This window comes from Peromyscus eremicus, chromosome 7 (assembly GCF_949786415.1).
Source record: "Peromyscus eremicus chromosome 7, PerEre_H2_v1, whole genome shotgun sequence".
NCBI classification, from domain to species: Eukaryota; Metazoa; Chordata; class Mammalia; order Rodentia; family Cricetidae; genus Peromyscus; species Peromyscus eremicus.
The window spans coordinates 113,742,880-113,769,833 of NC_081422.1; the positions used below are offsets into that span (position 1 = coordinate 113,742,880).

Sequence of the window (26,954 nt, forward strand, 5' to 3'; positions counted from 1 at the left end):
AGCTCTTAGCAACAGGCCGGCTGCCAGGTTGCCAAGGACGCGAGTGCCTCGGACTTCCGGCAGTGAGCCGGGCGGCGAGTTGGGCAGCCAGAGCCAGCCGGGCATCACCTAGGCCGGGCTGCAGCGATGAGCAGCGATGACTCCTCCCTCATGGTGCGTGAGCGCGGGGCCGCCTGTGCCCGGGCTACTTCTGTTGCCAGGACAGCTCTGCCCTGGGCTCTCTGCTCTCTGGCCATTTCTGCCCTGGGCTCTCTGCTCTCTGGCCATTTCTGCTCTGGGGCCACCTCTGTACCCTCTGGCCATTTCTGCTCTGGGGCCACCTCTGTACCCTCTGGCCATTTCTGCTCTGGGGCCACCTCTGTACCCTCTGGCCATTTCTGCTCTGGGGCCACCTCTGTACCCTCTGGCCATTTCTGCTCTGGGGCCACCTCTGCCTGACTACCCACCCTGCTACCTTCAGGCCATCTCTACTCTTGGGACACTTTCACCCCTAACCACCTCTACCCCTCTGTCCACTACTCCAGCAGCATCAAGAAGTCCTTCCATCTTCCCCGACTCCTCAGCCAATGCATCGCTTCCTGTGTCCTCTGCACCCCAACCTCAGATTAGCTCCCTGACCTGACCCTATCCCCCTGTGCTCCCTCAGACTAAACCCATATCCATCACTGTGCCTTATCTTCCTCTTAGCCTCCCACCCAAGCCTCTTCTGCGTCCCCATCTCAGTAGATGCTATGCCCACCTCCCAACCCTAGCCCTAACTCAACAAGCTTCCAAATGTCTCCAAGGTTCACCTACTTGGTTTATTTCCTAAGCCAGAGCCACCATGCCTCCCCAGGGTTTCCCTATGTTGGCTCTTTTCACCAGCACGGCCACCACCACATACCACCTGCAACCGCACACGACGTTTCTTTAGAACACATACATTTGAGGTGACTGGGGATGTAGTCCAGTTCCTAGAGTATGCACCAAGCCTGGATTTGATCCCTAGTGCCGTATAAAACAGATCTGATGGTACTTGCTTGTAAACCCAGCACCTGAGAGGAGAGGAAGGGGAATCAGGAGTTCAAGATCATCCATAGCTATGTAGCTGAGTGTGACGCCAGTCTGTCAAAATGAGACTCTGTCAAAATAGTCACATTTTAACCATCCCAACTGCTTCCTGTTTGTTACCCTGAGATGATGTCTAGGCTTTTTCAAATGGCCCATGAGGCTTTTACGACCCAACCACATCTATCCCCAATTCAACACCCACAAACCTTAGAGGAAGTGAGACTTGGCTTTGAAATCTTAGCCCCAATTATTGTGTGATCTCTCTGGAGCTAAATCTCCCTGGGCTTCAGCCTCTTTGACTGTGAAAGACACAAAGAGGAACACGTGTCTGATGATGGACGTAGAGCCCATGATAACGATCCCTAGCTTGTCACACAACTGTTGCTCTAATTGTTCCAAACATTGCTCCTCTTCCTTCTCCTCCCATGACAAGCCTGAGTTGAAGTTTACATCACATCTTTACCAGAATCTATTGCCATCCCCCAATCACCTAAAAACTCTGTCCCAGGAAAACTGCCTGGAGCTATTCCCAGGCTGCTGAAAAGAAGGCAAGGTCTGAATGTTGCCTTTCCCTTCCTGAGTGTAGAACTGAGAGGGGACATGGCACCTCCACAGGGAGCACGTCTCACTCTGTCTGGGTCAGAACAGAGACGGAGGGACGGGGGCATTACAACCATGTCTTCCTCACACAGGCTTCGATCATTTACTACAGCCAGGAAAAGTACTTCCACCACGTGCAGCAGGCTGCGGGTGTGGGCTTAGAGAGGTACAGCAATGACCCTGTGCTGCAGTTCTTCAAAGCTTATGGAGCCCTTGGGGAAGGTAAGGCGTTATTCTGATGCCAGGTACCACCCTTAGTCCTTACCCTCTGGCAGCATCCGGATGCCTACGTCTAGCTACGTTCCTATGGAAATGGCCTCATACTGACTGCGGAGTCCCGTTGATAAACAGAAACCTGTGAAGTCTATAATCAGGTTGAATTTTGAGATCTTGGCTCACTATACCAGCCATGAGCCTCAGTTTCCCTGTCTGCAAAATGAGTTGTGAGAGAGAGGGCTACATGACTGTTGAACTCTCCTCAGGCTTGGAAGCAGGGAGCTGGATCTTTGGGAAAGGAGACGTGAGAAGTATGAGCACAGGAAAGTGGGGCGTAGATGTAAGAGGGTGGGACTTAGAGAGCCAGGTGCTGAGAACTGTCTGAGCAGCCTGTGGCCAGTGTTGGGGACATTCAGGATAAATGTCATTGGTGGGTCTTGAGCAACTGGCTGAGAATGCCCTGTCCCTCCTCAGAACTGACTCCAGCCCCTCCAGAGTTCCCAGGCTCATTCTGGGGCACACCTCTAAAATTCTTAGCCCGTGGGCTGGGTGCAGTGGTGCACCTTTGTTGTCCTAGCACTTCTGAGGTGCAAGCAGGAGGGTCGGAAGTTCACGGTCTGTTATTTTAGACTACATTACCTATCAAGTCCCAAACTTGAGAGCCTTTCTCAAAACAAAATACAAAACTGAGGGCTGGAGAGATGGCCCACCGGTTAAGAGCACTGACGAGGCCGGGCGGTGGTGGCGCACGCCTTTGATCCCAGCACTCAGGAGGCAGAGGCAGCAGAACTCTGTGAGTTGGAGGCCAACTTGGTCTACAGAGAGAGTTCTGGGACAGCCAGGGCTACACAGAGAAACCTTGTCTCGAAAAACAAAACAAGCAAACAAACAACAGAAAACCACCTAAGGCCATCCTCTGACCTCCGTACACAGGCGCACATACAGACCTCCCCTTGCCAGCCTAGACACAGAGCCAACAGCTTCAGAGAACTTCACCCTCCAGGAAGTACAGGCTTTTGGGGACCTTTCTAATCAGTTTGTCCCTAGATTCTGTGTGTGAAAGCTGGTGATGCCTAACAGGGGTCCCATGTTGTCTGTCTGGAACCCCAGAGCAGAACTGTGTACATTCTTTCTACAGACCATATCCATGATGCCATCAGTGAGCTGGAGAGCATCCAAAGCCACCCAGATATGGCCCTATGCTCTGTCATCGCTCTGCTTTATGCTCACAAATGCTGTGACATCATTGGTGAGTGCAGCTATGCTTAGTGGACTGGGCCCCTAGGGGACAAAAAGCCACTGCCGAGATATAGCCCCTCGAGAGCTATTGAAGAAGGGGTATGCACGGGCAACTTGAGTCTGCTGTTAGCCAGCCAAGACAGGCTATCCCTCATCCTCACCCCACAGGCCTCAGAGAAGACCCGATGCCTGAAACCACCTGCAAGGAAGCAGGCAAAAAGCATGACCAAAGGGGTCACCCTCCAGACCAAGCGTTTGAAAGCATAAACTCAACCATTCTAAATAACTGTGCTCCTAATATCAGTCTCTAGGGAGTCAGAGAGAGGTGCCAATGTAGACTCCCATCTCTCACTCAGGATGGGCCGTGGGCCTCAGTTAGGGATTCAGGTTCAGTCCATCTGCTGAGCACACTGATGAACATGGGATGGGGGAGTGCCTCCCAGACAGTAAACTGAGCCCATGTGTACACAGCTCCCGAGGGGCAGGCGTTGCTGGTGCAAAGAATGATACACTGCATCAGACAAGAACCACCTGGTCCTCACTCAGCCTCTTCTTCTTGTGGATTTAGATGGAGAAGCAGTTCAAGAGTTGGAGAGCAGCTTGAAGGAGATCCGCAAGACGGCCAGTGATACTGCCCTGTACTATGCCGGCCTCTTCCTCTGGCTCGTAGACCGCCATGACAAGGCCAGAGAATACGTTGACCACATGCTGAAGGTCTGCAGTGGCTCCAAAGAGGTACAGGAGCATCTCAGGGCCACAGCCAAGCAAAGCAGCCACCAAATGCATCATAGTGGGGTCACTCCCAGAGAGCCCTGGGACTAGGGCCACATCCAGGCATGGGGTCTCTCATTTATACCTTGTCTAAAACCACAGTACATTTGTGCAGAGTGTCCACAGTCCTCTAGACTGCTTTTGTATGGCCTACCTCTTTTTTTTTTTTTTTTTTTGGACAGGGTCTATTGCATAAACTTTTCCTGAGAGACACAAACAAGCACATGCTTACCCCAAAGAGGGCATCAAAGACAGACCGAAGTACAATTACTCTAAAGTCCAATGAGTCTATTGGGCTTGACCCCAAAGCAGCCATAAACCGAAACAACCTCACTTCAGCCTGAATGACCACTTCCCCATAGCTACACAGACGGAGTCTCTCCCGGAAGGACCACCCCTCCCCCACATGTACCTTAGCACCTCGGAGGCAACCTGCCATCAGGGCAAAATTACATATACCTAGCAGTGAGGTGCAGGCTGGGCTAACGTGATCCTGCCAGCTCCTCCTGCAAGGGAACAACAGCAGCCTGCTCTTGAGAGGGCTTGTGGGTGCCCACAGCTGCTTCTGATGATGGTGATAACAGCTGTTGTACTCAAACCTGGGTTCTGCAGCTCCACAAGGTTGCATGTAGTTCACCCTGTAGCCAAGGATGGCCTTGAACTTCTTCTGTTCCTCCTGCCTCCGCCTCCAGAGTGCTAAAATCACAGGCAAGCACTTACTCAATGCTGGAGGTGGAACCCAGGGCAGGCACTCTACCGTACATACCCATCCCATTATAACTGTTTTTAGATTCTTTGTTGAACTTATTTTTTTATGTGTATGTGTGTTTTGCCCACATTTATGTCTGTATACCACATGCATGATAGACACCTGGAACTAGAGTTACAGATGGCTGTGAGCTGCTGTGTGGGTGCTGGGACTCAAACCAGGGTCCTCTAGAAGAGCAGGCAATGCTTTTAACCGCCAAGCCATCTCTTGAGCATCTTCTGCCATGGTATTCTCTAAACATCTTGAATTTGTTGCTGACATGTAAAAAAAATCAGACGATTTGGCAGGCAAGATGGCTCAGTAGGTAAAGGCATTCACTGTCAAGCCTGATGACCTCTGGAACCCATATGGTGGCACATGTGTGCACACATGCGCACACACATACACACACTACGTACATACAGATATACATACATAAATGTGATAGAGCATTTTAGAGAAATCATAAGATTTAACTAAGCAAGCAGGCGTGGTGTGATGGTAGCACATGCCTGTCATTCTAGCACCTGGGAGGATGAGGCAGGAGGATCAGGAGCAAGAAGCCAGTCTGGGATATAGGGCAAGACTGTCTCAGAAGGAAAGAAGTCAGAAGGGTCTACCTGAAAGTTCGGGTCCCCTGGTTCTTTGGAAAACCCGAGTGAGCTGTCAGTCACACTGAGCCCTGCTCTCCTGCACCGTCCTGATGGATCTGAGTGGTCAGTACCTCATGTTGGTGCTGATGCTCGGACTGGAAGCCCATTTGGACTGTGAGTTCTCGGAAAGCCTCATGGCAGTGTTCAAGAGTGTAAACATTTGTCCATGGGAAGGGGTGAAAATTGACGTGTCTAAAACAGATATGTACTGTACACATATCTAGAGGGAGGCATTGTCTCCTTGGGGGAGCGGTCAGGGAAGAAAAGAGAAACACTGGGCTGGACTATGAAGGGGTGCTCAAGGCAGCACCCCTCTCCTCCAGAGCTGCTCCCCAGGCCTGGCCCTCACTGTAACTGGAAGAGGCCGAGAGCAGCCCTGCCCGAGCCCCAGGACTGTTAACCTGACTGCAATGACTAGTCCCCTGGTGATACAGGGAAGAGGCCTGAGAGGAGTGATGAAGAGCTGTGGGATGTGGGGAGCAAGAAAGGGAGGCCCCTGTGGGGGAGCTGCCAGGCTAAGCTGTAACCAAGTCCTTGTGAGATGTATGAGGCCTGATTTGGAAGGTGAGGGGTGGCAGGGTGTCACAGGCAATGAAGGCAGGAGAGACCACCTGGTAGAGGAGATAGCCCGCTGGGATCTGGTGATGCCACCTGCGATGTGCAGATGGCAGAGAGCAGGTCATGAGCTAGCCTGGGATGAGCCTGACCCAGGACCTTTCTTCTCGTTCTCATCCCAGGGCTACGTGCTCAGAGGCTGGGTGGACCTCACTTCCAATAAGCCCCATGTTGTGAAGAAATCCATCAAGTACCTGGAACAAGGAACTCAGGACACCAAAGATGTGCTGGGGCTGATGGGCAAGGTGGGCAGGGGAAGTGGGCAAGTTTGGCTGCTTCCCTGGAGCCAGGGTTCTGCCGGGGAACTCAGGTCCACCAGTCCAGAGCCCACTCCTCCCTGCTTTGTGTGAACGTCCTTCTCACTCTGTTTTGTATTGTTTTGAATGCTAGAGAGTTGGGCCCAGGGCTTTGCACGCTAGGCAAGCACTCTGCCACTGAGCTGCATCCTTGGTCCCTATTTGGTGTTTTGATATAGGCTCTCGTGTATCCAAGGCTGGCCTTGGACTCACGACGTAGCTGAGGCTAGCCCTGAGTTCCTGATCTGAGGAGCCGTGGGAGTGGCTGGGCAGCACTTCCTCGGTCGGCTGGGGCTGGGTTGGGTCACCTCCCTCTTTGCCTCTTCTACCTCTGACTTTTACTCCCCCCATTTGCCCCAATCTCCTCCCACTTGTTAAAGTTACTTAATGGCCACAGGAAAAGGGAGGCATACACTTTGCATGTTTTGCATTTCCTGGTCTTAATTTGAATGAAATTCTTTTTCTTTTTCTTTTTTTTTTTTGTGATCCTCATTGATTCCATCTTTGAGAGAAGAAAACTGCTCTCTTACTATCTTTCTGTGTGTCTGTCTGTCCTTACAAAATGACTACATAATCCTTAAATCACAGAAGGAAAGGGGGGCATGATGGGACACACCACCATGCCTGCATAGAACCCCGGGGCTCATGCATGCTAAGCAATTGTTCTACCAATTGAGCTACACCCCAGCCCCCAAGCCTTTTTGGAAGTCCTGCTCTGGCCCTCAAAGCTGCTAGCGGGACACCCCAGGGGAACAGTGACCAACACAGGGCTGCAGAGACCATGATCCCCAGTCACATAGAGTAAACAGCTCCCCAGCTGGCTACCTGGCAGGTAGACCCCACAGTTAAACTCTGGGCCTTTGGCCTATAGGCCCGGCCAGAAGGATCTAGGCTGCCCATCCTGACCCCTAGCCCCTGATGTTGAACCTGCCCCTTCGTCACTGGTAGGGGCTCTTCTCTCTGGCTCCCCACAGGCAACATACTTCATGACCCAGCAGAACTTCTCCAGGGCCCTGGAGGTGGCGAACCAGGTCACTACGGCCTCAGGGAACTTCCTTCCCGCCTTAGTCCTGAAGATGAGACTGTTCCTGGCCCGGCAAGATTGGGACCAGACAATAGAGACCGCACTCAGGTGAGGGAAGGGCCGCCTGCCAGGCTGCCTCCCTTTCGGGTATTCTGGGGTGCTGGGAATGGAACCAGGGCCTCGCTGAAGCTACAAAAACACTCCACCACAGAACTACAGCCTCAGCTCTTGCAAAATCTTATTTGATCTCATTCTGAAGCCTAGGCTGATTCTCCTGTGATCTGTGATCCTCCTGCCTCAGCCTCCCAAGCTATAATTATAAGCTTAAGCCACCGTGACTGACCTGTTTTTCAGGGAGGTTTGGTTTGGTTTGGGTCTGAGAAAGAATCTCACTCTGTGGTCTAGGTTGTTCTGAAACTCACCATGTAGCACAGGCTGGCCTCAAACCTATGGCAATCCTCCTGCCTCAGCCTCCCAAGTGCTGGAATTACACTGGTGAGCCTTCACACTTGGCTTGGTTTTTCTTTTAATTTTTATTTGTTTATTTATTATCATCATCATCACAAATGTGTGTGTAGAGGTCAGATGAGAACTTCCAGGAGCTGGTTCTCCCCTCCCACCATATGGGGCCGGGGATCGAACTCAAGTCCCCAGGCTTGCTCTCGGCCGTTACCTGCTGAGCCTTCTCTCTAAATTCAGGTTTTCTGTTTTTGAGACAAGTATCACAATGAAGCTCAGACTGTACTTGAACTCAATGTCGTCCTGCCTCTCCCTCGAAAGTAGGTCCCATTTCCCTGGAGGGGGCAAGGAAGAGACAGAGGAGCCGTGTAGTGACAGGGTCGGCTTGGGGGACAGAGGGATGAGGGCAGCAACTCATTGCATCTTCCTGGGTCCTCTCTAGAGTGTGCTGTGGAATATTTTAACTAGACAAAGAAATGTTACATTTGTTTATGCTGCAGAATATTACTTTAACTGTACAAAGGTGTGTTATATTTGTGTGTGTTGAATTTGTTTAATTATGAAAAGATGTGTTGCTACCTAAGGCACCTGATTGCTCTAATAAAAAGTTGAATGGCCAATAGCTAGGCAGGGCTGGCGGGACAAGAGGAGAGGTGGGAGGAGAAATTTAGGAACGTGAGAAGAAGGAGAGAAAAGATCAGGGAGAAAAGAGAGGGACACACCTGAGCCAGGCAGCTGCCAGCCAGACATGAAATGTAAGATATACAGAAAGAAAGAAAGAAAGAAAGAAAGAAAGAAAGAAAGAAAGAAAGAAAGAAAGAAAGAAAGAAAGGTGAAAAGCCCCAGGCAAAACACAGATAAAGAGAAACGGGTTAAAATAAGAGCTAAGACAAGGCCGAGCATCCATAACTATTAGTCTGCATGTCTGACTGGGGAGCTGGTTGGTGGCCCCAAAAGAAAGCCTGGTACAGGAGTGAGGAAGGGATGGAGCTGTAGGCCATATGCAGACAGAGCCATCAAAATGAGACAAGGGACAGCGTGAGGAGCAGCTGCTGTGAGGAGCAGCAGGGGGGTGCCACCAGGGTGGCTGTTCTTGTGTCCTGATCATTTTATTTTATGTGTCCAGGTGTTTTGTCTGTGTACTCCCTCATGCCTGGTGCATGAGGTCAAAGGCACGCATCAGATCCCCTGGAACTAGAGTTACAGATGGTTGTGAGCCACCATGTGGGTGCTGGGAATCAAATTTAGATCCTCTGCAAAAGCAGTCACTGCCCCAAACCACCCAGCCATCTCTCCAGCCCTTCAATTTCATTCATTTTTTAAAAACTATGAGATGAGGGGCTGGAGAAATGACTTGGAGTTTAAGAACACTGTTGCTCTTGAAGTAATCTCAGTCTCTCTCTCTCTCTCTCTCTCTCTCTCTCTCTCTCTCTCTCTCTCTCTCTCTCGTGTGTGTGTGTGTGTGTGTGTGTGTGTGTGTGTGTGTGTGTGTGTGTACTCACATGCTCCATGGCAGGTGTGGAGGTCAGAGGACAGTAATATGAAGCTGGTTCTCTCCTCCCACCCTCTACGTGGGTCCTGGGAACGAAGGATAACCCTCTTGTGTGGCAACTGCCTTTACCCCCTGAGCCATCTAAAAGTTGTTTTGTTTTGCTTTGTGGTTTCGTCTTCCAAATAGAAAAACAGCAAGAGCTCCTGCCTTGGGGTCCCCAGTGCTTTCTGAATCATTAGCCCTGGCTAGACCTCTTTCAGTATTGGCTGCCCCCATTCACACTGCAATCCTGTTTGTTAATTTGAGTAACCCTGAACTAAGTGTGGTGGCACATACCTGTAATGCCAGCTCTCTGAGGGTAGAAGCAGAAGGATTTTGAAGCCAGCCTGAGTTACATAACAAGTTCAAGGCCAGCCTGGAGAACATGAAACCTGGTCTCAAAAAAAGAAGGAGGAGGAGGAGGAGGGGGAGAGGAGGAGGAGGAGGAGGGGGGAGAGGAGGAGGAGGAGGGGGGAGAGGAGGAGGAGGAGGGGGGAGAGGAGGAGGAGGAGGGGGAGGAGGAGGAGGGGGAGGGGGCAGGAGGAGGGGGAGGGGAGGAGGAGGAGGAGGGGGGAGAGGAGGAGGAGGAGGGGGGAGGAGGAGGGGGAGGGGGCAGGAGGAGGGGGAGGGGAGGAGGAGGAGGAGGGGGAGAGGAGGAGGAGGGGGAGGAGGAGGAGGGGGAGGGGGCAGGAGGAGGGGGCAGGAGGAGGAGGAGGGGGAGGGGGAGAGGAGGAGGAGGCAGCAGCAAGAACTCATGCGACAGAGAACCTGGAGAGATGGCTCAGCAGTTAAAATCTCTTGCTGCTCTCCCAGAGGACCCAAGTTCAGTTCCCAGCACCTACACCTGGTGGTTCACAACTGCAAGTCCACCTTCAGAGGACCAAACAGGCGCGCACAAATTCATAAAATTACAAAATAATTAAAGAGGAATGGCTGTTAGAAGGTAGTCAGATGTTCCTGATAGCCCATCCTAGCTGAGCTGCGAACACTGTCCGTTCACGTCACTCCTCCTCCTATTCCAGAATCCTTGAAAAAGATGAAAGCAATATTGATGCCTGGCAAATTCTAACTCTGCATGAGCTTGTGAGGGAAGGAAGCACGGCCACGGTAAGTCACCTCAAGACTCAGAAGCTGAGCCAGGGACACATCTCAGCACTAGGAGGCTGAGGCAGGATTGATCAGATACGAGTTCAGGTCAAGACCCCGTCCCCACAAAAGACAGAGAGTGGGGGGAGGAGAGCCAGAGCCAGAGGGAGGGGCACACTGACTTAGAAGTTGGGCATTGAACAGATAGGTATGAAGAGGGACCCACCGTAGGCCAAGCCCCAGCCTCAGCCCTGGCTTTACCATCCTTTGATGAGCCCAGCAAAGCAGAATCTAAGGGGGTCACAGCAGGAGGAAGGAAGTTCTGGTTCCTCCCATCAGCAGAGCTCCCGAGATGGTGGGTTTCTGGGTTGGGGTAACATAGAGGAACAGTCCGTACCAGGGGAAAGCCCTTGAAAAGGGCGCTGGCACTGTCTCTGGGGGAAGGAACACAGATTTGCTACTACTCCAGAACAGGCCTTCGTCAGGCCTGACATCAGCAGGGCCACCATACAGGCAGGGTCAGCATCTCGTGCCCTGTCTTCACCCCCACCTCAAGCTCTGGGGCCTCCCAATGAGAGCAGACCCAGCTGGGATTCTCCCACTCCATTTCCTCCCTCTCTGGATCCATGTTGGGGATGGCGGATCAAATGTATAGGGGTCAGAGGACAGCCTGCAGGATGTTCAACCTTCTCCTCCACCATGTGGGTCCCAGGGATAGAACTCAGGATGTCAGGCTTCCCTGTTGAGCCTTCTCTCTGGCCCCTAGGCTTCTCTTTTGACAAAGCTTTGCAGCTGAGAACCCCAGCTTCCCTGCCCCTAGCTGGGGTGTGGGCAGGAGAGTCAAGCACATAAGGGAATCAGTTGCCTGGGTGCCTAGGTGACCCCAGACCTTTTAACCCTCCCTCTGCTGTGCTGGGGAGTCTGGACGGCAACATTCACTTAGAGCATTGTAGGAGGTCCACTGGGGACAGAGGTGCCCATGTGACACATGTGTCAGAATAGAGCTGAGGACTTGGCTGCTGCAAGCCACAGGCAGGGACTTAGGGTAATGGTGTGGTCACATGAGGCTACTTATAGCAATGGCCTCTGCCTTGGTAAGCCCAGCAGGGCAGCTTCCTCACACACTCAGAGAGGGGCCAGGGTCATCCCTGGAGGGAATAATGTTCCTTCAGGCTCCATTTGTGGGATTTTGAAACAGTTTTGATGGCTAGGTCATCTGGGACAAGCAAAGCCGAATCTCAGAGGGTGGCCTCAAAGCTGAGCATGGAGTGCCCAAAATCTCCCAACTAATGTGCAGCGGGACTGAAAAGTCCCACCAACTCTGGTTTTGTGTTTTGGGGTTCGGTTTTGCTTTGTTCCATTTATAGACAGGGTCTGGAACATCCTTCCTGTGTTGACCCCCTGCCTCTACCTCCTGAGTGCTGGGGTTACAGGCATGCCACCATGCTTGGCTTTCTGCTGTGGGCCTCAGGGCTTCATGCATGCTAGGCAAGCACTCAACCACCCAAGCTATGTCCGCAAACTCCCACATTGTCTCTTTTGCCCCTGCAGGCTACAGATCGTGTTAGAAGTCTAATCAAGGCGCTAGAGACTCGAGAACCCCAGAATCCCAGCCTCCACCTTAAGAAGATTCTTGTGGTCAGCAGACTGGTAAGTAGGCGGCACCCAGTTTCTGACCACACCCCCCATGAGAAGACCTTGGCTTCTCTCTATGCTCTGAGCACCCAACCCCTCTCCTAGACCTGGACCTTCTGCCTGGGTAGCCCATCCCTGTGGCTTCTGCCCTTCTCTGGCTGATAACAGTGACATGGATGTGGCCACATGTCCTCCTCCAAGGTGCCCCATGGAGGTGCTACAGTGACCAGGGAGATGGGGTCTGAAGGGCTTTGAGAGTGGCCCTACCAGGGAGAGGAGGTACCACTGCCTCGCTATGCAGAACCACACCAGCCCTGATCCAGCACCCATATTCTCCTCGTATAGTGACCTGACAGACAGTCCAGCTGGGCCTCTGGCATCGAATGTCCAAACAGACCAAGTTGCCAAATAATTTTTCTCTCCAAGAAAAGTTTACAGGAAAAACTAAGAATGAGACCAACCCTGGGCTGCAGAGACCAGAAGCAGTTGCTAAGTGCTGGTGACAGACTGGGTGACTGTCCCTCTTCATGTGTATGTCTGCATTTCTCAGCTTTGTCCTCATATGGCATGGGACATGGCTCATCACAGCCACCTCCCGTCACCAAACTCAAATAGCTTTTCAACAAGCTTTAGATAAAAACAAACAAGCAATCAAACAAACAAACACAGAACCAAATCCCACCTTCTGGTAAGAAGTTGGGAGTGGTGATGCACACCTGTGATCCCAGCACTCAGGGTAGAGGCAAGAGGATCAGGAGTTCAAGGCCACCTGGGCTACATGAGACTTTGTCACAAAAACAAAACAACCTGTTGGTAACTACGAAGATCAGTTACTGCTGAGCAGTGGTGGTGCACACCTTTAATCCCGGCACTCGGGAAGCAGAGGCAAGTTGGTCTTTGTGAGTTCAAGGCCAGTCTTGTCAACAGAGAGAGTTCTAGAACAGCCAGGATACAGAGAAACCCTGTCTTGAAGAAAAAAAAAAAAAAATCAGTTACTGTGGCCAGCCAAGGATGTGTCTGGAGGACCCTGTGGCTGGAGGCAGGTTCCTCAGGAGATGGATAGCTAGCTACATACACCCAGCTTCTTCCTAGATGGAGCTCCCAGGTACCTCTTGGGCTCTTGGGGCCTCCCCAGCTCTGCTGAAATGCCCCACTTCTCGTGTATCTGCACCCAGCCAGCTTGGGCTGACTAGACTCTGTTTCCACATGTCCACTCTTGGCAGTGTGGGAAGCACCAGGAGGTCCAGCGGCTTGTGAGCGGCTTCCTGGAGCGAATCTTCATGGCCACACCCTCCTGTGCCCTTGTGGCCACAGAGCTGGGCTACCTCTTCATCCTACAGCAGCAAGTGAAGGAAGCATGTCTGTGGTACAAGGAGGCCATGAAGCTGGAGGAGAACAGGCTGGATGCCTTGGCAGGTCTCTGCAGGCCGGGCAGGGCAGGGTGGTGTATCCTCCCTGGGCCTGGGAACATTCTCTCCAGACTTGTGTGAGTTTAGGGGGTACTGTACTATTGGGGTCTTCCAGTGAAGCCACCAATTTAGATGGAAGGCCCAGGACTGATCCATGTCGTGGCTGCAGCACCCACGTCCTACATCAACGAAAACGGGTAGGTCAGTGCATATTCTGGTGACCCCGCCCCTTCTCAGCCCCCACAGGCCGGAAGTAGAGATGTCCTTACCACGACCACCCCGAGACACACACACACACACACACACACACACACACACACACACACACACAGCCTCTGGATGCACATCCTGACTCCCTGTGCAGATCTGGAGCTGACAAGCCACCAGGGAGGGCTCTCTGAGGTGTTACTTTCCTGTCTGTCCTGATATCTTCCTATGTGTAAGTGTCGAATGACCTTTCCAGAAGCCCTGCTTTTTCTTTCTACCTTAGCTCATATTAACCATTCCTAACAGGGAGTCTTACTATGACCCTTCACAGCAGAGGCCCCATTTTTTTTTAGTTGATGGTTTTTGTTTTTCTTTCATTTGTTTGTTTGTTTTTTTTTTGTTTGTTTTTTGTTTTTTGTTTTTTTTGGTTTTTCGAGACAGGGTTTCTCTGTGTAGCTTTGCGCCTTTCCTGGATCTCGCTCTGTAGACCAGGCTGGCCTCGAACTCACAGAGATCCGCCTGGCTCTGCCTCCGAGTGCTGGGATTAAAGGCGTGTGCCACCACCACCCAGCTTTGTTTGTTTGTTTTTGAGACAAGGTCTCACTATGTTACCCAGGCTAGTTTTGAACTTGCAGTCCTTCAGCCTTCTAATTGCTGGGATTACAGGCATGTACCAATGTGCCCCAGGTTCTTGCATTTAATTGTTTATTTTGGTTTTTAAGACAGGGTCTCCTGTAGCCCAGGCTGTTCTCGAGTTCACTGTGCAGTCAAGGATGAGCCTCTGACCCCCCTGCCTCTCTCTACTTCCCAAGTGCTGGGGTACAAATGTGGCCACCATGCCCTGTGTACACGGTGCTGTGGTATTATGTCTTTTGTTTGTTTGGTTTGGTTTGGTTTTTGAGACAGGGTCTCTCTGTGTAGCCCTGACTGTCCTGGAACTCACTCTGTAGACCAGACTAGCTCAGAACCCAGTGATCTGCCTGCCTCTGCCTCTCCAATGCTGGGATTAAAGGCGTGCACCACATGGCTGACCAGCGCTAGATTTTGAACCCAGGGTTTTATACGTAGTAAACAAGCACTCTATAGACTAAGCAGCACCCCCAGCCCCTTTTCTCTTTATTCCCAACCGGCATCCCTGCCTACTTTATACATTTTTTAAACAACCCAACACTGTAATCTGCATGCGTTCTGAAGTACGGAGTCTGCTTGGGTTGAGGAAGCTGGCGCAGTGCTTAGGACAACTGTTCTTGGCTAGCTCTGGGGGAATGAGTGTTTGTGGTCCCTTGTTCTAAGCTCTGGCCTCTTGGAGACAGTGTAATTATCAGAGTAATTGTAACTTCCTGTTCAGCACATTTGGCCGGCCCTCACACCATCTACCTCTCCTCCAGCTCAAATCCCATGAAAATTAATTTCTTTTTTTAAGGAAAGAAGATCTTATGTAGTACAGGCTGGCCTCGAACTTGATCCATCCAAAAACGGCTTTGAACTGACTCTCCTGCCTCTGCCTCCAAGTGTTGGGATTATAGGCATATACCATGAAGGCTTTTATTTTATTTGTTAGGGTGTGGTGTGCCTGTGTGCAAATCACGGCACACTTATGGAGATCCGAGGACAGCTTGGGGTCTCCTCTTCCACCTTTATGTAAGGCCCAGGGAATCAAACTCAGATCACCAGGCTTACGCAGCAAGCATTTTTACCTGCTGAGCAATCTTGCCAGCCCTGAAGACATTCTTAAAAGATGAGTCCAAGCCCATGTGTGGTGGCCCATGACTTTAATCCCAGCACTCAGGAGGCAGAGACAGGTGGATCTATGTGAGTTTAAGGCCAGCCTGGTCTACATGGAGAGCTCTGGCTACGATAGATAGAAAGAAGAGATGTCTCCACTGCAGCCGTGGGAAAAGTTCGGAAAGGTGCCTTTAGCAGACCAGAAGTGTCAAGAACCTCAGAGGCGAACACTACGAATGCATGGAAATTCCAAGCAGGTCTAGAAACGTGTGAGCCAACATAGGCAGAAAGGAGCCAACTAAAGACCAAAGCTGGACGTGGCAGCCCATGCCCATTACCCCAGCTCTCAGAAGACTGAGGCAGAAGGATTCCATGGCTATCCTCCCCACACAGAGGCCCTGTCTCAGAGACGAAATGAGTAGACCAGCTTTCTCCCAAGAGCTCCAGGGACCCTAGAAACACAAGCCCAAGGTCGAGAAGGAGAGAGCAAAAGCTCACAGTGGGGCAGTCATCCAGGAAGTGGAGTGCTAGAACATTTCTTGTCCAGAAGCCAAAATGGAGAGAGGAGAGTGTTGCCCCAGGGGACCCAGCACCACCACTAGGGCTGTAGAACACAGAAAGAAGACTCCCTCACCATGTTGAGCCTTTCCTTCCTAACTTCCTCATTTAGGGAAAGCCCCAGCAGGCAGCCAGCGGGATGCAAACTAGTCACAAGTCTGTCTCACACAGACCTTACCGCTCACCAAGCCCAGCCCTTCAATCGAGCTGGATTCCCCATCTTAGCTGAAGCGGGAGGCAGGGGCACGTGCTGGCCTTGGCTTAGAAGACCTGCCACAGTTACAGTCAGTCTGGGCTTCTAGGCCTGCAAGCAGCGTGTGTGGGGAGGGCGTCCAGTGGGTCATGCAAATCAGCGGACCTCTGAGGAACAAACGTAAGGTCCCAGAGAGCCTGGGACTTCTTCTGTGTTTGAATAATCTGCTATGTCCCATGAATAAAGGGCACCATCAGCTGGGATGTAGATGTGTACCTGTCATCCCAGCAGTGGGAGGCAGAAGCCGGAGGAGCAAGAGTTCAAGGTCATCCCCAGCTACATAGATATTGGAGGCCAGCCTAGGCTACATGAGACACTGTATCAAAAATACTAATGATTAAAAACAAGTTAATAGGCCGGGCGGTGGTGGCACACGCCTTTAATCCCAGCACTCGGGAGGCAGAGCCAGGCGGATCTCTGTGAGTTCGAGGCCGGCCTGGGCTACCAAGTGAGTTCCAGGAAAGGCACAAGCTACACGGAGAAACCCTGTCTCGAAAAACCAAAAAATAAATAAATAAATAAATAAAATAAAAACAAGTTAATAACCATAGTATATAAAAAGAAATAGGCAGACATAGTTTAGTCATGCCATAGCCTGGCATATTTAAGGCTTTCAATCCCTACTACCACTACCACCATAAAAGAAAAAAAAAAAAAAAACACTGGGTGATGGTGGCACACACCTTTAATCCCAGCACTCAGGAGGCAGAACCAGGCAGATCTCTGTGAGTTTGAGGCCAGCCTGGGCTACAGAGCGAGTTCCAGGACAGGCACCAAAACTACACAGAGAAACCGTGTCTCGAATTTCCCCTAATAATCAAGAGCATATGAATTAAAACTCATTCCTTTGTTCCTTTGACATTGTGTGTATACAGGTGTGGGGTGCGTGCATGTGCATATGTGTGCGTGCGTACGTGCGTGTGTGTGTGTGTGTGCGTGTGTGCGTGTGTGTGTATGTGTGTGTGTGTGTGTGTGTGTGTGTCCACAGAGGTCAGAAGAGGGTGTTGGATGCCCTGGAGCTGGAGTTGCAGGCAGTTGTGAGGCCCCTGTTGTGAGCCCCTGTTGTGAGCCCTCTGTTGTGAGCCCCTGTTGTGAGCCCCCCCCCCGTTGTGAGCCCCCCGTTGTGAGCCCCTGTTGTGAGCCCCTGTTGTGAGCCCTCTGTTGTGAGCCCCTGTTGTGAGCCCCTGTTGTGAGCCCTCTGTTGTGAGCCCCTGTTGTGAGCCCCTGTTGTGAGCCCCTGTTGTGAGCCCCTGTTGTGAGCCCCCGTTGTGAGGGCTGGGAACCTAACTGGGTCCTCTGAGGAGCAGTGCTCCACCAGCGCAGCCTCTCTCCAGCCCTCCTTACATTTTAGATTGGTAAAGACTGAAACAGGGATGGCTGAGTATGTAAAGTGGCCTCCTGCAAGCCTGATGGCCCCACAAAGGAGAGCGCTGACTTGTCACTTGACACTTGTCTTCTGTCCTCCACATGTGCAACGTGGCACACACGTTCATGCATGTGCACACATATACACAATTTTATTTGTCACCATGCTAGGAGTTGAACCCAGGGCTTCATGCATGCTATACCCTGAACCCCTAAAAGTAGATCTTTGAGTTGCGTATTGCTGTGTGTACATTAATAACAAATACTTTAAAAAATGTCTGAAGGGTTAAACCCCAAGTTGTTAACGGTGGTTATCAATGGAGCCATTGTTAAAGTCAACACATAGGGATAATGGTCTTTGTTGCCTTTCCGCTTCAGCTCTCTGCCACACACGCAAGCCTCACTCCTTGTTTGTGCAGATGTGAGCAGACAGCCTGCCTGTGCCCCTCCTCTCCCAGTCTCAGTCCACCCCGGAGCTGCCAGGCTGCTGGCTCTGCTGCCTGCTCAGCTTCATTCTTGTCCCATCCACAGGGAGCATCTGGTGCCAGATCTTACAGGGCCAGCTGGAGGAGGCCGCGAACCAGCTGGAGTTCCTCAAGGAGGTGCAGCAGTCCCTTGGGAAGTCTGAGGTCAGAGCTAATGGGCAAGATGGCTCCTGGGTGGAGTCTCCAGCAGAGGGCCATCAAAATGGCCCACCTTACGGCTCGTGCGCTCACTCGGCCGGTCTCCCCAGCCAGCCTGGGAGCCCCAGGCTGAGCCCCAGGCTGAGCCCCAAGCTGAGCCCCAAGCTGAACCCCAGGCTGAGCCCCAAGCTGAGCCCCAGCCTGAGCCCCAAGCTGAGCCCCAGCCTGAGCCCCAGCCTGAGCCCAGCCTCTCTTGCACAGGTGCTGGTTTTCCTGCAAGCCCTTGTGGCGTCGAAGAAGCAAAAGCTGGAGCAAGAGGCCACAGCGCTGCTGAAGGAGGCAGTGGAGCTGCATTTCTCCAGCATGCAGGGCCTGGCCCTGAGCCCCGAGTACTTTGAAAAGCTGGACCCCCTCTTTCTGGTCTGCATTGCCAAGGAGTATCTGCATTTCTGCCCCAAGCAGGTTAGGGGAAGACCCATCTTCATGGCAGGGGCCTAAAGTACAGGTGTGGTTGGTGGCCACACAAGGACAGAAGCCAGGGCTTTACCTGGCCAGCCACCAAGCCAGACGGAGCTGTTGTTGTCTTGACTTGTTTTGAGACAGGGTCTCCTGTAGCCCAGGTTAGCCTCTAACTTGCTATGCAGCCAAAGATGATCTTTGAATTCCTGATCCTCCGGCCTTCACATCCTGAGAGCTGGGATTGCAGGTGTGTGCCACCACACCCAGTTTATGGGGTGCTGTGGATGGCACTCATACTGCAGCAGAGCAAGTGCTCCATCCCCTGAGTGACAGCCCCAGCCCCAGGTCTTTTCAAACTGGAACACGCTGAAGCCAGATCACCTCAGAGGCTGTTCTGGTGCAGAGTTGGATGTCCCAGGTGAGGCCCAAAGCGTCACATCTCTCACAAGCTCCCAGGCCTTTCTGAAGCCGTGGTACAGGCACCGTATTTGGGTGGGGCAGCACACTGGCCATGCACCTGTCCATATCCTGACATGAGCTATAATCCCAGCACTCAGGAGGTAGAAGAAGGAGGGTTAGAAGTTCAAGATCATCCTTGGCGCATAGGGAATTCGAGGCTGTCATGGGCTACATGAGACCCTGGGGGGCAGGGGGTTTGGAAAGAGAAGGTGGTAGGAGAAGAAATAAGACAAACCACACATTTAGCCCCTGCTGTTCCCACAGCCTCGGTCACCTGGCCAGCTCGTGTCTCCACTTCTTAAACAAGTCGCTATGATCTTGAGTCCTGTGGTGAAGGTAGCCCCGGCCATGATGGAGCCATTGTATGTGATGGCTCAGGTCAAGTTTCTCTCAGGTGAGCAGCGAGTCCTCGCAGACACCTGGTGGAGCTTCTGCCCTAGGTGTATCCACAGGCTCCTTGCCTGGGATTCTTTTCCTGTCTCTGTGTGTGACACACATACACACCCGCATACATATGTACATACACGCATACACAGAACGCTGCTGTGGCGGAACTAGGAAGGACGTGTGGGATAGGAAGAGTATTCCCACAAGGCCCTGGATTGTAAGGCTTTCCCTGAGGCTACAGCCATGTCTGCCAGCTTCTCCTGGGTTGCGGGAGTTGAGGCACCAGAGAGAGGAAAGGGAAGAACATCTCATGGATGCCCAGTTGTTCTCTCTGACACACGGTCCTCCCCTGAAGCACGCATGGCCCCACCCATCTTCTTACCTGCAAACAGATGATTTCCATTCTCCAGTGGGCTCTACACTGAGGGGTTTCACTCATCTGAGGGCTCCTAAGTCTTCATCCCCAAGGCTTTCTGTGCCAGGTTCACTCATAGCTTTAAGGTCTCTTGGGTTCAAGGCCAGGGAAAAAAGACTGTCCCAGAGGCATTGGCAGCTACCAGAAGGTTTGGGACCAAAGCTAGGTCTCCAGGTGATTAGGTTGCCATGGTGACTTCTTCCTTTCCACAGCACACAGGGAAAGATGAGGGAGTTTGGGACCCAAAAGAGGTGTTTCCCCCACCCCTTCAGATGATGGACTACAGGCGGAAGCTGTGGAGAGGTCTGGCTATGGAAGGAGGAAGTACCCCTCTTGGCCCTCTGCACCCTAGCATTAAGGGGGCACTCTCAAACCAGGACTGCCTGCCTGGCTTCAGAGAGGCCCCTGAGTCTCCTAGTGTCAGGAGTTCAGACTCCCATGGGCTTGAGTTTAAATGAAGACTTTGTCCCTTGGGCTGAATGGCTTACAGGACTGCATCCTGTGTCCCACATCCAAAAGATAGTATGTCAAGGCCCAAGCCGATATAGTGCCTGCTTAACATGCCTGAGGTCCATGGTTCAATTCCCAGCACCACCAAAAATACAAGGATTAGAAAGAAGCCTTACAGCCAGGCGTTGGTGGCACACGCCTTTAATCCCAGCACTCGGGAGGCAGAGCCAGGTGGATCTCCGTGAGTTCGAGGCCAGCCTGGGCTACTGAGTGAGCTCCAGGAAAGGCGCAAAGCTACACAGAGAAACCCTGTCTCAAAAACAAACAAACAAACAAACAAAACAAACAAACCAAAGAAAACCAGCCTTACAGAGTCATGCAGATACTAAGTTTACTGAGACTTTCTAACAGGCCTTTCAGGTCAGAGCAAAGAGCTCAGTCATTAAAGCGACTTCCTTGCAAGCACAAGGACCTGAGTTTGACCCCATGCTTGGAATACTAGTGCCAGAGAGGCAGAGATGAGCAGGTGGAACCCCAGGGCTGGCTGGCCAGCCTAGCCTACGTGGTGAGCTCCAGGCCGGAGACCAACCCTGTCTCAACACAAGGTGAATGGCTCCTAAGGAATGACACTGGAGGTCGTCCTTTGTCGTGCGCGCGCACACACACACACACACGCACGCACGCACGCACGCATGCACACACACACTTTAAAAGTGGGTAAAATACCAACATTTTATAGAGATTTCTGTAAATGCCAGATTTCTGTAGACCAGGCTGGCCTTGAACTCACAGAAATCAACCTGCCTCTGCCTCCTGAGTGCCAGGATTAAAAGCGTGCACCACCACTGCCCAGCTGAATGCCAGATTTCTGAATGACTGCATGTGTGAAATCCATTCTCCCTCTGCTTGTTGGGTCTCAGGGGCTCCTGAAGATCCCTGGATGCAGACTTTGGTTTTGTGTTCCTAGGAGAGCTGGAGAATGCCCAGAGCACCCTGCAGCGCTGCCTGGAGCTGGATCCCACCTTAGTGGATGCCCACCTCCTCATGTCCCAGATCTACCTGGCTCAGGGCAACTTTGCCATGTGTTCCCATTGTTTAGAGCTGGGTGTCAGCCACAACTTCCAGGTGGGAGCTCTCTACACTCTGTGGCCCATTGCTGGGGCAGGGGGAGCGTGTAAAGACATAAACCCCCCAGACCCTCTGCTCACCCACAGGCACGGCAGCCTCATTGGCTCCCCTGGAGAAGTTCCTCAGGCTGCCACCTGAGAGCAGAGGTGAGCTAGACCCATTTCCGCTCTTCCTCTCTAGGTCCGAGACCACCCCCTCTACCACTTCATCAAAGCCAGGGCCCTCAACAAGACTGGTGACTATGCTGAGGCCATAAAGACCTTGAAAATGATCATCAAGTTGCCCACCACAAAGGCGGAAGAGAACAAGAAGCTCCGAGGCCCCTCCGTTGAGCCCAGCGAGCGGGCATCCATCCTGCTGGAGCTGGTAGAGGCCCTCCGACTGAACGGGGAGCTGGTGAGAAATGCCTTGTTTGGGGCTGAGGATTAGGCTCAGTGACTAAAGAGCTTGTGTTGAAAGCTTTAGGACCAGAGTTCTAGTTGCCAGGACCCACAATATGTCTGAGAGTTTTAGGTTCAGTGAGAGAGGCTTGCCCAAAGTGGAGAGCAACTGAGGAAGACACCTGATGTCAGCCTCTTCCCTCGTACAAACACATGAGTGTGCACCTGCACACACATGCCTCCACCCCCACAATGGGAACATGTGTACACACATGGATGCATACCAAACATATAGACACACAACAAAGAAAGAAATGCTCTGCTCCCATCCCCTAGGCTGGGGCACATTTGGAGGCCCCAGGAGATCAGCCCGGGAGCCAAGCTCTGATTTTGCCTGATGTTCACTTGGGCTATGATTTGAGCCCTATTTGTTTGTTAGTTTAGCTTGGTTGAGACAGGGTCTCTTATGTAGCTCTGGCTGTCCTAGAACTCACTATATAGACCAGGCTAGCCTTGAACTCACAGAGATCTCCCTGCCTCTCTCTGCAAGAGACAAGAGCAAGACCTGAAGCAGCTGATGTCTGTATGATACCTAGGTCTCACTAGTCTTGCCAGCTTACAGGATGCAGTCTGTCCTGGACCATCTCTGTGAGCAAGGTCCATAGCCTTCCCCTGTGATGAGCCTGATAGAGACAGGAAACTAGCCTGAAAGGTTTTTTCTCTTTCAAGATACAGGGATCATGAAGATGGCTCAGTTGGTAAAGTGCTTGCCATGCGAGTGTGAGGACCTGAACTCAAGTTCAGTCCTTGAGGAAAGGGGAGGCAGCATGGTGGCATATGCCTTTAATCCCAGCTAAAGAAAATGGACTCCAGAGGGAGTGGCACTAATGGGAGGTGTGGCCTTCTTGGAGTGGGCGTGGTCTTGTTGGAGGAAGTGTGTCACTGTGGAGGAGGGCTTTGAGGTCTCATATATGCTCAAGCCACATCCAGTGAGACAGTTCACTTCCTGTGGCCTTTGTATCAGATGTAAGAACTCTTGGCTACCTCTCTAGCACCATGTCTGCCTGCAGGATGCCTTGCTTCCCTCCATGACGATAATGGACTGAATGTAAGCAAGCCTTCAAAATTAAATGTTTTTCTTTGTAAGAGTTACTGTGGTCATGGGGTCTCTTCACAGCAACAGAAACCCTAAGACACCAATACTGGAGAGGCTGAGGCAGGCAGATCTCTCTGAGTTCAAAGCTAGACTGGTTACGAAGCAAGTTCCGGGACAACCAGAGCTGTTACACAGAGAAACTTTGTGTTCAAAAACAAAAACAAAAACAAAAACAAAAAAAGCCATGTTTGGGGACACATGACTGTAATTCCAGAGCAGGGGAGGTGGAGCCAGGAGGCTCTCTGGGGCTCGATAGCCAGTCAGCCCACTCAAATGAACGAGTTCCAGGGCACTGAGAGACTCCATTTCAAAAGTAAGATGAATGGTTCCTAGGGAATGACACCAGAGACTGACCTCTGGCATGTGCACACATGTGCTGGTATACCACCTGCTCATGCTCTAGCATGCAGCTGCAGCGCGCACATGCACGCACGTGCGCACACATACACACACACAGAAAGAGAGAGAGAGAGAGAGAGAGAGAGAGAGAGAGACAGAGACAGAGAGAGAGAGAGAGAGAGAGAGAGAGAGAGAGAGAGAGAGAGAGAGAGAGAAAGGGGGGTTCTCTGGGTAAATATGTGAACGTGGAAGCAACAGATAGAGATGGATGCTCCGTCTATCTGTGCAGAACCAGGAACCGCCCCATCCAAAGTCAGCTGATAGCGCAGTCATTGCCAAAGCTAAGGGTTGGTGTGTCAGGCACCAGGAAGGGAACTGGGTGAAGGACAAGCCCAGATGTTCCCACTGGGGACAGAGGATAGAGGATGGGGCTGTGAATGGAGTGAGACAGCCTCCCACCCCCAGGAGCACAGGGACATCCCTAGGGTGGCCAGCTCTAAACCATAGAAGGCCAGGACTGCTGATGGAGGTTCTCAATGCAGCGCCTCTCTGCTTCTGCCCATCCCGGGCTCAGGAGAATAAACAGGGGATAAATTGAAAGTCGTTTCTACAGCCAGACAAAGATGGGGGCCGAGCGCTGTGAGCCAGGGCTCCAGCCAACTTCCTGCTAAGGCTCTCCCAGACGAGGAGCTGCCGGCAGCCCAGGACAGGTTACACTCCGGAGAGTATGCTCACTCCAACCTAGCACTTTGAGGGTTTGGGTTTGGGAATCTCAGGTATTTGGTTGTTTGATTTGTGTGTTTGCTTTTGCTTGTTTTAACTTTTAAAATGATGCTTACTTATTTTTGTGTGTGTGCGTACATGACCATGTATGGAGGTGTGTAGGCACTGCATGCTGGAGGTTAGAGGGCAAACTATGGGAGTTGGCTCCCTCCTTCCACCATATGCATCCTGGGGATTGAACTTAGCAGCAAGCACCTTTACCTGCTGAGGCACCTCCTCACCCCTTCATTAGTTTTGTTTTTTTTTAAATTGTCTATGTAGTCCAGATTGGCATGAAACTCATGATCCTCCTACCTCCGCCTCCCAAGTGATGGATTGCCGGTGCCCATCATCATAACTGCTCTCGCTGCTCTCCCAGTGGGAAGGGTGTGGTTGGATGAGCTGTCCCCATTAGGAGAGGCACAATGGTGACAGCAGCACTGTGTGTTCTAATGGCTGGCCCTTGCCTCCACAGCTGCTCTACAGGCAGCTGAGTACCTTCTTGGCACAGGAGCACCCCTGGGCTGGGGTGGAAAAGGTGGTATAAATGTCCTTGGGTCACCTGTAGTAGATAATTCCAAAGAGAGGGTCTGTTTCATCTCCACGTTATAGCATGAGGCCACCAAGATCATGCAGGATGCCATCAACGAGTTCAGCGGCACACCAGAGGAGATGCGGATCACAGTTGCCAATGTGGACTTGGCTCTGAGCAAAGGCAACGTGGACTTGGCACTGAGCATGCTGAGAGGCATCACACCCAAGCAGCCCTGCTACACAGAAGCCAAGGAGAAGATGGCCAGCATCTACCTGAACACTCGCAAGGACGTGCGCCTCTACATCGGATGCTACATGTAAGGGCCCCACGGCTGCAGCAGACAACGCCTTTGCCGCTGGCTGCGGGGAGGGTTTCCTTGTGTTGTATGTCTTCAGTTTGATCTCCAGAGTGTATGCCCAGGGTGCATTATACCATGGTATGAACACCTCGTAGGTCTCCCTGCCCGTGGGTGAGTTCTGAGGACCCTCAGCCCTGCTGCCTGCCCTTCCCCTGACCTCTGCCCTGCATGTTTTACATTATGGTGGGAGCACAGAGGCCTGGATCCCTGCACTGATGTCAAAGGAATCATGAGAACACATTCACACCCTGGCCCTCCTTTTTCACTTTCCTTGAAGAACCACGGTGCAGGGCCTCAGGGTTGATCCGTGTGGGGTGGGTGAGGAAAGAGAGTGGAAGTCGGAAGCCCCATCCCTCTGTCTCCTAGGATTTGGTGCTGGAAACTCAAGAGGCCCTTCCCAGCCCCTTTCTCTGTGAAAAGACAGGCAGTGTTGGGGTTGGGGAGCTGGCAGGGTAGAAACTGATCAACAGGGTAGCATGTCCAGATTGGAGTTTCAGGGGGGCAGTGTAGGGCTGGGGTGGGGCTCAGTGGCCATGTGCCAACCCAGCATCTCAGGAAAAGGAGGTATAGCTGGAGATGTAGCCCGGTTATAGACTGCTTGCTTAGCATTCCATTAGCCCCATGTTCAGTCTTCAGTGTGACATAAAACCAGCTGGGTCGCCACAACTGGAATCCCAGTACTTGGGAGGTAGAAACTAGAGGATCAGGAGTTGATAATCAGCTTGAGGACGTGGACCCTGGCTCAAAAACAACCAAACCCAAACTAAGAAAAATGTCCAATACTATGACTGCTCATGGGGAAGATCGGAGGGTTGGGGTGGCCCGGATGGCTCAGATGGCTCAGATGGCTGTCAGTGCTCCCCAGGATCTCGGGACTCAAGAATGATAAATGGATGGACACTAGCAGTTGATTTCTCCTGTAGGGAGCTCTGTGAACATCTGCCCGGTCCCCATAGCAGCCTGCTACTGGGTGATGCTTTCATGAACATTCAGGAGGTAAGTGAGGGAGCTTCTGGGCCTTGCTAACTAGCTCCCCGATCACTTCTCCAGTGAGAGAAGAGAAAGACACCCCCTTCCATACTTTGCCCCACCAGCCTGAGAAGGCCCTGGAGGTGTATGATGAAGCCTATAGAAAGAACCCACATGATGCCTCCTTGGTCAGTAGGATTGGACAAGCCTACATGAAGACCCACCAGTACACCAAGGTGAGGCTGCCCTGGGGATGGCCAGCCATGCAGGGACAGAAGGAGAAAGCCCAGGAGCTGAGGGTTTAGATGGGAAGGGACCCAGTATTTCACTACAGCTTCCCACTGAGAGTGTGACCAGTGGTGAGCTCTGCAGTCTGCACTGTGGCCCTGCCTGCTTCGCCTGAGGCCTGAACCCTGTTGGGAGGTGGGGCTGGGGCATTCATCTTGGCCTTCTGTATGCTGAGGGGCAATCTGCAATCTGATGTAGTGGCTGCTGAAGGGACATGGTGTCAGCCACTCCCATGCAGAGCCAAACTGAAGCCAATATTTCCTGTTTGCACTAAGGCCATTAATTACTATGAGGCTGCCCAGAAGATCAGCGGGCAGGACTTCCTGTGCTGCGAACTGGCCGAACTGCTCCTGAAGCTGAAGAAATACCACAAGGCAGAGAAGGTGCTGAAGCAGGCCTTGGAACGAGATTCGGGTGAGGTGGTGTTCGAACTCACTCCTGCCTCTGTCCTCCTTGGCCTTCCCACATTAGCTGGGGACGTGGACCCAGCCCTCCCCATCAACCCAAGGGCCAGACTACTCTGACTGGAATTTCTCTCTAGGGGTCAAGGATATTCCATCCATGATGAATGAAGTTAAGTGCTTGCTTTTGCTGGCAAAGGTTTACAAGAGCCATAAAAAAGAGGATGTGGTTGAAACGCTGAACCAGGTAATTGACCCAAGTTCTTTGTCTGTAGCTCCTGATGTCGGGAGGAAGGAAGGCTCGGCCCACGGGTCTGCCCTGCTCACTCACTCCACATCGCTGCTCCTCAGTGACAGCACACCTGACAAGGCTGGGCTAGGCTGGGAAGGGCCGGAGAGAGTGAC

The 26,954-nt window shown here is 52.1% G+C and overlaps 1 protein-coding gene across 1 annotated transcript in view; it reads left to right on the forward strand.

The window, feature by feature from the left end:
• Nucleotides 1-18: 18 nt before the first annotated feature.
• Nucleotides 19-26,954, forward strand: part of Ttc21a (tetratricopeptide repeat domain 21A) — a 34,846-nt gene continuing 7,910 nt past the window's right edge. Inside the window, exons 1-19 of the mRNA XM_059268900.1 lie at nucleotides 19-153; nucleotides 1,743-1,872; nucleotides 3,005-3,115; nucleotides 3,674-3,840; nucleotides 6,015-6,137; nucleotides 7,163-7,320; nucleotides 10,225-10,309; nucleotides 11,840-11,938; nucleotides 13,147-13,339; nucleotides 17,972-18,069; nucleotides 18,325-18,525; nucleotides 19,246-19,375; nucleotides 21,201-21,358; nucleotides 21,542-21,757; nucleotides 24,611-24,849; nucleotides 25,815-25,887; nucleotides 25,986-26,096; nucleotides 26,424-26,562; nucleotides 26,690-26,796. Coding sequence (XP_059124883.1) covers nucleotides 127-153; nucleotides 1,743-1,872; nucleotides 3,005-3,115; nucleotides 3,674-3,840; nucleotides 6,015-6,137; nucleotides 7,163-7,320; nucleotides 10,225-10,309; nucleotides 11,840-11,938; nucleotides 13,147-13,339; nucleotides 17,972-18,069; nucleotides 18,325-18,525; nucleotides 19,246-19,375; nucleotides 21,201-21,358; nucleotides 21,542-21,757; nucleotides 24,611-24,849; nucleotides 25,815-25,887; nucleotides 25,986-26,096; nucleotides 26,424-26,562; nucleotides 26,690-26,796 — 2,565 coding nt within the window. The 5' untranslated portion in view covers nucleotides 19-126. The remainder of the gene's footprint in view (nucleotides 154-1,742; nucleotides 1,873-3,004; nucleotides 3,116-3,673; nucleotides 3,841-6,014; nucleotides 6,138-7,162; nucleotides 7,321-10,224; nucleotides 10,310-11,839; nucleotides 11,939-13,146; nucleotides 13,340-17,971; nucleotides 18,070-18,324; nucleotides 18,526-19,245; nucleotides 19,376-21,200; nucleotides 21,359-21,541; nucleotides 21,758-24,610; nucleotides 24,850-25,814; nucleotides 25,888-25,985; nucleotides 26,097-26,423; nucleotides 26,563-26,689; nucleotides 26,797-26,954) is intronic.